The sequence below is a fragment of the Phyllobates terribilis genome, unplaced genomic scaffold (assembly GCF_046119375.1).
Source record: "Phyllobates terribilis strain yellow unplaced genomic scaffold, ASM4611937v1 Scaffold_11__3_contigs__length_659146591, whole genome shotgun sequence".
In the NCBI taxonomy this organism is placed as follows: Eukaryota; Metazoa; Chordata; class Amphibia; order Anura; family Dendrobatidae; genus Phyllobates; species Phyllobates terribilis.
The window spans coordinates 563,986,820-563,996,560 of NW_027362771.1; the positions used below are offsets into that span (position 1 = coordinate 563,986,820).

At 48.1% G+C, this 9,741-nt stretch overlaps 1 protein-coding gene across 2 annotated transcripts in view; it reads left to right on the forward strand.

The window, feature by feature from the left end:
• Positions 1-3,783, forward strand: part of TYK2 (tyrosine kinase 2) — a 30,586-nt gene extending 26,803 nt beyond the window's left edge. For both annotated transcript variants that reach the window (XM_073654091.1, XM_073654092.1), the window contains 3 exons: positions 619-729; positions 1,303-1,445; positions 3,155-3,783. In XM_073654091.1, coding sequence (XP_073510192.1) covers positions 619-729; positions 1,303-1,440 — 249 coding nt within the window. In that variant the 3' untranslated portion in view covers positions 1,441-1,445; positions 3,155-3,783. The remainder of the gene's footprint in view (positions 1-618; positions 730-1,302; positions 1,446-3,154) is intronic.
• Positions 3,784-9,741: the final 5,958 nt, after the last annotated feature.

The following is a 9,741-nucleotide window of genomic DNA, read 5'->3' on the forward strand; positions in this document are numbered from 1 at the left end:
ATCAGCATCCTTCCCCCACAATCACACTGTGTGCCTGTGTGTATTATTTCCCAGGTGCTCCCGGCCGTGTCCCCCGGCAGTCGCGGCCGTGTCCCCCGGCAGTCGCGGCCGTGTCCCCCGGCAGTCGCGGCCGTGTCCCCCGGCAGTCGCGGCCGTGTCCCCCGGCAGTCGCGGCCGTGTCCCCCGGCAGTCGCGGCCGTGTCCCCCGGCAGTCGCGGCCGTGTCCCCCGGCAGTCGCGGCCGTGTCCCCCGGCAGTCGCGGCCGTCTCTCTGCTCGCACAGGTATTAGCTGATACAGATTTCTGCAGGATTAGATTATAGTGGATTTGTCAGGCCCCACCCCCTTGTGCTTAGTCCCACCCACTCTTTTGAAAAGGCAGCGAAGGATGCTGAAAAGTGCAAAAAGTCACAGTAATGTCAATTAAAATAACAAAAAGCGTATTTTCCACCTCTAATCTAATCAGACACTGCTAGTTTGCCTTTTCCCCATGCTTTACACTGCAGCTCTACTTGTGTACAAGCACAGGCTCAGCAGGATGTCTGTACTCGCAGGGCCTGCTTCTCTTACTGTAAGGACACGCTGATTACATGCTGCTGACACGCCACCATCTTTATTAGAAATTCATAGAGATGATTGGCGTCACCCAAGGACAGATGACGGTGGTGCGACTGATCGATTTACTGGACCGGGGCCAGAGACTTCCTTGTCCGGATGATTGTCCAGCGGAGGTAAGAAACATGGCTATTTAATCACACGATTTTAATATCTCTGCTTGCTGTCGGTGAATGCAGCTGCCATCTTTATACCCAGAAGCTGATAACGAGACCTGACAATGGGGACGGCGTCTTACTGCACAAAGAGATCACATTTACCAACAGCAAGCAGAGATCTTAAAGGGGTATTCCCATCTCCAAGATCCTATCCCAATATGGAGTAGGTGTAACAATAATAATATTAGCAAATACCTCCAATTAGAAATGTAGTATAGTTCTTCTGATAAGCTATGTTGCTCACCCCATGTGCAGGGCATTGCAGTAGCTTAGGGCATCCATGGATACGACCACTCATAGTGACAGTTAGCTGTTAGTTTTCGTAACCATGGATATCTAAGCTACTGCAATGGGGTGAGCGACATAGCGAATCAGGAGAACTATACATTTCTAATTGGATGCTAATATTATTATTACACCTACTATATAGTGAGATGGGAATACCCCTTTAACTTTAAAGAACTGAAGTGCAATGAATATTTGGCTCCATCTTATTCGTATGATTCCCCAATCTGTGTCCTTTCTTGCTAGATCTATAAACTGATGAAGAACTGCTGGGAGACGGAGGCGAGTTTCCGGCCACCGTTTCCAACCCTCATCCCGATCCTGAAAGCCGCCTATACCACGTACAACAGCACGCAGGCGCCGTCTGTCCAGGAGCTGCTCTAGGTATGGTGAGGAACTCTCCCTTTAAGAGGAGGGGGGTAATACTCCTCTGCGCTCCTGCCGGGATTTGAGAAAAATCTATGCCGTTAACCTGTTCAATGCCGTGATTTGGCCTGTAGGTGGCGCTGCACAAGGCAGGTGTGGGGCCTTAAAGGAGGTATTCCCATCTCCAAGGTAGTAGTAGTCTCAGTCTCCAGTTAGAAATGTACTGTAGTATAGTTTTTCTGATTTGCTATGGCGCTTACCCCATGTGCAGGACATTGTAGTAGCTTAGGTTCTTAGTTACTGCAATGCCCTGCACATGGGGTAAGCAACATAGCAAATCAGAAAAAAAACTATACTACATTTCTATGTGGAGGTATTTGCTAATATTGTTATTACACCTACTACATATTGGGATAGGATCTTGGGAGATGGGAATACCCCTTTAACCGCAGTGAGGTGACCACCTGCGCTGGTGGCATCACGGAAACTGCCTGGGATTGGAGAATGGTCCTCAGGACTGTGTGAGATATGCACCGAATACGGCATAATACTGCTGCTCCTGACGCTATATACTTGTTTATATAGGTATGCCTATAGGGTAGTGGGAATAAATATAATAATGGGTGAAACTTTAGACACTTGTTCATGCCATGGTTTCCCGTGTTCTTATTGGAAAGTGCACATTGTAAATTCAGACTGGAGGCGGCAAAACCACAAAGGAAAACCCAAAAGAAACGTGTTAAATCTGTCCCTCTCTGATGACTGCTTTATTCCTCCTGGGCAATTCTCTCAGCAGCTTCATCAACTAGTCACCTGTCATGACTTCCAGTGAATAGAAATGTCTCAAGCTCATTGTGGAATTGCCGGCCTTCACAGAGTGTTAGAAGGTCAGTCAGTACAGAGAATTGCTAGAACCTTGAAGGTATCCCCCTCCTAAGTGCAGTCATGAAAGCTATCGATTGCTTTGATGAAACTGGCTCTCATGAGGACCAACCCAGGAAAGCAAGACCAAGGATTACCTCTGCTGCAGAGGATAAGTTCATCAGAGTTGCCAGCCTCAGAAACTAACAGCACAAGTCCTTATAAATGATGCACAGAGATCGCGAGAAGCAGACAATGTGATGACTTGGTGTGGGGGGAGAGTGGCTTTGCTTGTGACACTACAGGCAATTTTTTTCCAAATTTAAGGCACAATTACCCAGCATTCTGCAGTGACGTCTGGTTTGAGGGACCATCCTTTGTGTTGCAACAGGACAATAAACCAAATCGCACCTCCAGACTATACAAGCACTAAGACCAAGGAGAAGGAAAGTGACGGAGGCCGCCTCAGATGACATGGCCTCCTTAATCGCCCAACCTCAGCCCAGTAGAGATGCTTTGGGATGAGTCGGACCCTAAAGTGAATGCTCGGCCCCTCCGGGATCTTCTTCAGGATTGTTTGCAGACATTCCAGGTGAAGATCTGAGGAAGCTGCTGAAGGAACGACAAGTGGGGGGGTATAAAGGGTCATCAGAGTACAAGGGGGGCATTGTGCGGACTCGTTGCCACATGTTCCTTCAGCCTCAATCTACAATGTGCACATTCCAATAAGAACAAGGAAAAGCATTGCATGAGCAGGGGGTGTCCTAACTTACGACTGGTGTATATGTACATAGCAACGCCCCTACCCTTAGGGAAAAAAAAATATATATAATTTTTATTTTATAATATAATTTTTTTGTATTCTTTGTAGGTCAAGGCTTTGGAAGCGTGGAGCATGGACTACCTCCGTCAGCTGTTACTTGTACCACGTGGCGGTGACGTCCCCGTTCGGAGGGTCTCGTCGTCACTGGATCAGTGTTAACCACTTCAGGTGCAGATCTGGGAAGAGGCCCTGTATGGTCCCCACCCATGTAATGATGGGCTGTGACCTGTGGGGGCAGCAGACTGACCGGACTGTACCTTACCCCGTGTCGTCACACAGAAGCTGTGAAGTTCCTGGCGTCCCCCCGTGCTGTTCGGCCCCCTGAGGCCAGAGTCCCTCGTGTTGCATGTTACATGTGAAATGTATGCAAAAAGCTGGTGCAATATTGCAGTATTTTCTGGATATCTGTGCAATCCCCTCCTCGCCCCCGGGCAATGTGTAGCTCTCGGCCTGCTGACTGGACATGCTTGGACTTCTAGTACTACAGCAGCTGGAGCTCTTCAGGTTGCCTCTCCTTCTTTCCATATGAAGCCTTAAAATCTGTGAAATACGTGTTTCTTTGTGCCTGCCCGTTACGGAGGGGGGACGACCTCCCGACATGGCGCCCTTATACTGTGCTTTTTTGAAGGGGTTTATTGCCCCTGTTCAGATGTGAACTATTAAACTGCTTTAGGGGAGCCTGCCCTCCTGACTTTGTGGGGTAAACACAATACAAGGGTTGTCAACACATTTACAACATCTTAAAGGGGTTGTCCCTCAGAGCTCTGGCCATAAGCGCAGAAACTGCCGCAAGCTGAGCTCTCTGCATACTGATTACATACTCCATTCATTTTACCATACAATGTACTGTGAGTCAAACCTACAACTTGTCCTGAAAAAAAAACAAAACAAGGCCCACTATATAGAATAGGGAATAACTGTCCGATCACCGGGGCTACAACCTCTCAGACCCCCTGTGATCCTGAGATTGTGCTCTGGAACCTGGAGAACAGGGCTCCGTGCAGACCTCAACCTATGCTCCGTTCATTATCTATGGGATTGAGGGAGAAAGCTGAGCGGGGCAGCCCCATGGCAGTGATGGAAGGTGGGACTAGTGGCGAAAGCTGGGCGCGGCAGCCCCATGACAGTGATGGAAGGTGGGATTGAGGGAGAGAGCTGAGCGGGGCAGCCCCATGGCAGTGATGGAAGGTGGGATTGAGGGAGAGAGCTGAGCGGGGCAGCACCATGGCAGTGATGGAAGGTGGGATTGAGGGAGAGAGCTGAGCGGGGCAGCCCCATGGCAGTGATGGAAGGTGGGACTAGTGGCGAAAGCTGGGCGCGGCAGCCCCATGACAGTGATGGAAGGTGGGATTGAGGGAGAGAGCTGAGCGGGGCAGCCCCATGGCAGTGATGGAAGGTGGGATTGAGGGAGAGAGCTGAGCGGGGCAGCCCCATGGCAGTGATGGAAGGTGGGATTGAGGGAGAGAGCCGAGCGGGGCAGCCCCATGGCAGTGATGGAAGGTGGGATTGAGGGAGAGAGCTGAGCGGGGCAGCCCCATGGCAGTGATGGAAGGTGGGATTGAGGGAGAGAGCTGAGCGGGGCAGCCCCATGGCAGTGATGTAAGGTATCCCTTTTCCAATAGATGTGAAGGTAACTAATTTTATATATATATATATATATATATATATATATATATATATATATATATATATATATATATATATATATATATATATATATATATATATATACAGTTATATGAAAAAGTTTGGGCACCCCTATTAATCTTAAGCTTAATGTTTTCTTAAAATTGGTGTTTTTGCAACAACTATTTCAGTTTGATATATGTAATAACTGTTGGACACAGTAATGTTTCTGCCTTGAAATGAGGTTTATTGTACTAACAGAAAATGTGCAATCTGCATTCAAACAAAGTTTGACAGGTGCATAAGTATGGGCACCCTTATCATTTTCTTGTTTTAAATACTCCTACCTACTTTTTACTGACTTACTAAAGCACTTTTTTTGGTTTTGTAACCTCATTGAGCTTTGAACTTCATAGCCAGGTGTATGCAATCATGAGAAAAGCTACTTAAAGTGGCCACTTGCAAGTTGTTCTCCTGTTTGAATCTCCTCTGAAGAGTGGCTTCATGGGCTCCTCAAAACAACTGTCAAATGATCTGAAAACAAAGATTATTCAACATAGTTGTTCAGGGGAAGGATACAAAAAGCTGTCTCAGAGATTTAACCTGTCAGTTTCCACTGTGAGGAACATAGTAAGAAGATGGAAGAACACAGGGACAGTTCTTGTTAAGGCCAGAAGTGGCAGGCCAAGAAAAACATCAGAAAGGCAGAGAACAAGAATGATGAGATCAGTCAAGGACAATCCTCAGACCACCTCCAGAGAGCTGCAGCATCAACTTGCTGCAGATGGTGTCACTGTGCATCGGTCAACTATACAACGCACTTTGCACAAGGAGAAGCTGTATGGGAGAGTGATGCGAAAGAAGCCGCTTCTGCAAGCACGCCACAAACAGAGTCGGCTGAGGTGTGCAAAAGCACATTTGGAGAAGCCAATTTCTTTTTGGAAGAAGGTCCTGTGGACTGATGAAACCAAGATTGAGTTGTTTGGTCATACAAAAAGGCGTTATGCATGGCGGCAAAAAAACACAGCATTCCAAGAAAAACACTTGCTACCCACAGTAAAATTTAGTGGAGGTTCCATCATGCTTTGGGGCTGTGTGGCCAATGCCGGCACCGGGAATCTTGTTAAAGTTGAGGGACGCATGGATTCCACTCAGTATCAGCAGATTCTTGACAATAATGTTCAAGAATCAGTGATAAAGTTGAAGTTACGCAGGGGATGGATCTTTCAGCAAGACAATGATCCAAAACACCGCTCCAAATCTACTCAGGCATTCATGCAGAGGAACAATTACAATGTTCTGGAATGGCCATCCCAGTCCCCAGACCTGAATATCATTGAACATCTGTGGGATCATTTGAAGAGGGCTGTCCATGCTCAGCGACCATCAAACTTAACTGAACTGTAATTGTTTCGTAAAGAGGAATGGTCAAAAATACCTTCATCCAGGATCCAGGAAATCATTAAAAGCTACAGGAAGCGACTAGAGGCTGTTATTATCGCAAAAGGAGGATCTACTAAATATTAATGTCACTTTTCTGGTGAGGTGCCCATACTTATGCACCTGTCAAATTTTGTTTGAATGCAGATTGCACATTTTCTGTTAGTACAATAAACCTCATTTCAAGGCAGAAACATTACTGTGTCCAACAGTTATTACATATATCAAACAGAAATAGCTGTTGCAAAAACACCAATTTTTATAAAACATTAAGCTTAAGACTAATAGGGGTGCCCAAACTTTTTCATATAACTGTATATATATATATATATATTTTTTTTTTTACAGCACTAACCCTTTTATTGTCTGTACAGATGTCATGACCTAACGCTGATATTATGCCTATTAGCAATGGTTGTGACTGAAACAGCTAAACCCTTTCATAATGAGAGGGTTCACATACTTTTGCCCAGCCAGTGTGTGTAATTTATATTATCTTGCTGAATTTACAAATCAAATTTTTTTGTGTACAGCATTGCCTACACTGGATGAGGAAGGTTATACATTTACTTTACGTTCTCCAGACTTCACATTCCCCGTGTGCCCCCTGGGGGTCTATGGATAACCCTCAGGGGTGGATGTAGGATCTGGTGCCGTCGTCTTCAGCTGATACTACAGGACACTTTACAGATCTTGTGGAGTCCAGGCCTCCACAGATGGGGTCCTTTTAACATAAATTACCCCTTAAAGGGAACGTTATCATGTTTTTTTGATACCTTGAGAACCGTATGATGTAGGGGCAGAAAGCCTGATTCCAGTGATCTGTCACTTACTGGGCTGCTTGCTGCAGTTTTGATAAAATCCGTTTTCTCTGCTGTAGCTCTTGGAGAGCGGTGTATAACCCTGTCTACACCACTGATTGGCTACTTTCTGCCTATACAGTGTACACAGAACGCAGCCAATCAGTGGTGGGGGTGGGCTTGGACGAGGAGGCACAAGACACCTTGTTCTGCAGTGATTGTATTGAAACAGCAGAATACAGCCTAGTAAGTGACACATCACTGGAATCAGGGTCTCTGCCCCTACATTATGCTGCTCTTGGATTACAGAGCAAGTACCTGCTGACAGATTCTCTTTTAAGAACAAGGCAACACATCATATGGACCAACAGAAGGGTTATCTCCTTCCGAACAGTCCCCTTCATGTTAGAGTCGCCACATTGATCAGCTGATTGCGGCAATCCGGACTCCCAGAAGAAATACACTGCTCAAAAAAATAAAGGGAACACTCAAATAACACATCCTAGATCTGAATGAATGAAATATTCTCATTGAATACTTTGTTCTGTACAAAGTTGAATGTGCTGACAACAAAATCACACAAAAATCATCAATGGAAATCACATTTATTAACCAATGGAGGCCTGGATTTGGAGTCACCCCCAAAATTAAAGTGGAAAAACACACTACAGACTGATCCAACTGTGATGTAATGTCCTTAAAACAAGTCAAACTGAGGCTCAGTATTGTGTGTGGCCTCCACGTACCTGTATGACCTCCCTACAACGCCTGGGCATGCTCCTGATGAGGCTGAGTATTGTGTGTGGCCTCCACGTGCCTGTATGACCTCCCTACAACGCCTGGGCATGCTCCTGATGAGGCTGAGTATTGTGTGTGGCCTCCACATGCCTGTATGACCTCCCTACAACGCCTGGGAATGCTCCTGATGAGGTTCAGTATTGTGTGTGGCCTCCACGTGCCTGTATGACCTCCCTACAACGCCTGGGCATGCTCCTGATGAGGCTGAGTATTGTGTGTGGCCTCCACGTGCCTGTATGACCTCCCTACAATGCCTGGGCATGCTCCTGATGAGGCTGAGTATTGTGTGTGGCCTCCACGTGCCTGTATGACCTCCCTACAACGCCTGGGCATGCTCCTGATGAGGCTGAGTATTGTGTGTGGCCTCCACGTGCCTGTATGACCTCCCTACAATGCCTGGGCATGCTCCTGATGAGGCTGAGTATTGTGTGTGGCCTCCACGTGCCTGTATGACCTCCCTACAATGCCTGGGCATGCTCCTGATGAGGCTGAGTATTGTGTGTGGCCTCCACGTGCCTGTATGACCTCCCTACAACGCCTGGGCATGCTCCTGATGAGGTTCAGTATTGTGTGTGGCCTCCACGTGCCTGTATGACCTCCCTACAACGCCTGGGCATGCTCCTGATGAGGTTCAGTATTGTGTGTGGCCTCCACGTGCCTGTATGACCTCCCTACAACGCCTGGCCATGCTCCTGATGAGGCTGAGTATTGTGTGTGACCTCCACGTGCCTGTATGACCTCCCGACAACGCCTGGGCATGCTCCTGATGAGGCTGAGTATTGTGTGTGGCCTCCACGTGCCTGTATGACCTCCCTACAACGCCTGGCCATGCTCCTGATGAGGCTGAGTATTGTGTGTGACCTCCACGTGCCTGTATGACCTCCCTACAACGCCTGGACATGCTCCTGATGAGGTTGCGGATGGTCTCCTGTGGGATCTCCTCCCAGACCTGGACTAAAGCATCCGCCAACTCCTGGACAGTCTGTGGTGCAACGGGACGTTGGTGGATGGAGCGAGACATGATGTCCCAGATGTGCTCAATCGGATTCAGGTCTGGGGAACGGGCGGGCCGTCCATAGCTTCAATGCCTTCATCTTGCAGGAACTGCTGACACACTCCAGCCACATGAGGTCTGGCATTGTCCTGCATTAGGAGGAACCCAGGGCCAACCGCACCAGCATATGGTCTCACAAGGGGTCTGAGGATCTCATCTCGGTACCTAATGGCAGTCAGGCTACCTCTGGCGAGCACATGGAGGGCTGTGAGACCCTCCAAAGAAATGCCACCCCACACCATTACTGACCCACTGCCAAACCAGTCGTGCTGAAGGATGTTGCAGGCAGCAGATCGCTCTCCGCGGCGTCTCCAGACTCTGTCACGTCTGTCACATGTGCTCAGTGTGAACCTGCTTTCATCTGTGAAGAGCACAGGGCGTCAGTGGCGACTTTGCCAATCCTGGTGTTCTGTGGCAAATGCCAAGAGTCCTGCACTGTGTTGGGCTGTGAGCACAACCCCCATCTGTGGACGTCGGGCCCTCATACCACCCTCATGGAGTCGGTTTCTAACCATTTGTGCAGACACATGCACATTTGTGGCCGACTGGAGGTCATTTTGCAGGGCTCTGGTAGTGCTCCTCCTGTTCCTTCTTCCACAAAGGTGGAGGTAGCGGTCCTGCTGCTGGGTTGTTGCTCTCCTAATGCCCCCTCCACGTATCCTGGTGTACTGGCCTGTCTCCTGGTAGCGCCTCCAGCCTCTGGACACTACGCTGACAGACAAAGCAAACCTTCTTGCCACAGCTCGCATTGACGTGCCATCCTGGATGAACTGCACTACCTGAGCAACTTCTGTGGGTTGTAGAGTCTGTCTCATGCTACCACGAGTGTGAAAGCACAACCAACATTCAAAAGTGACCAAAACATCAGCCAGAAAGCATTGGTACTGAGATGTGGTCTGTGGTCCCCACCTGCAGAA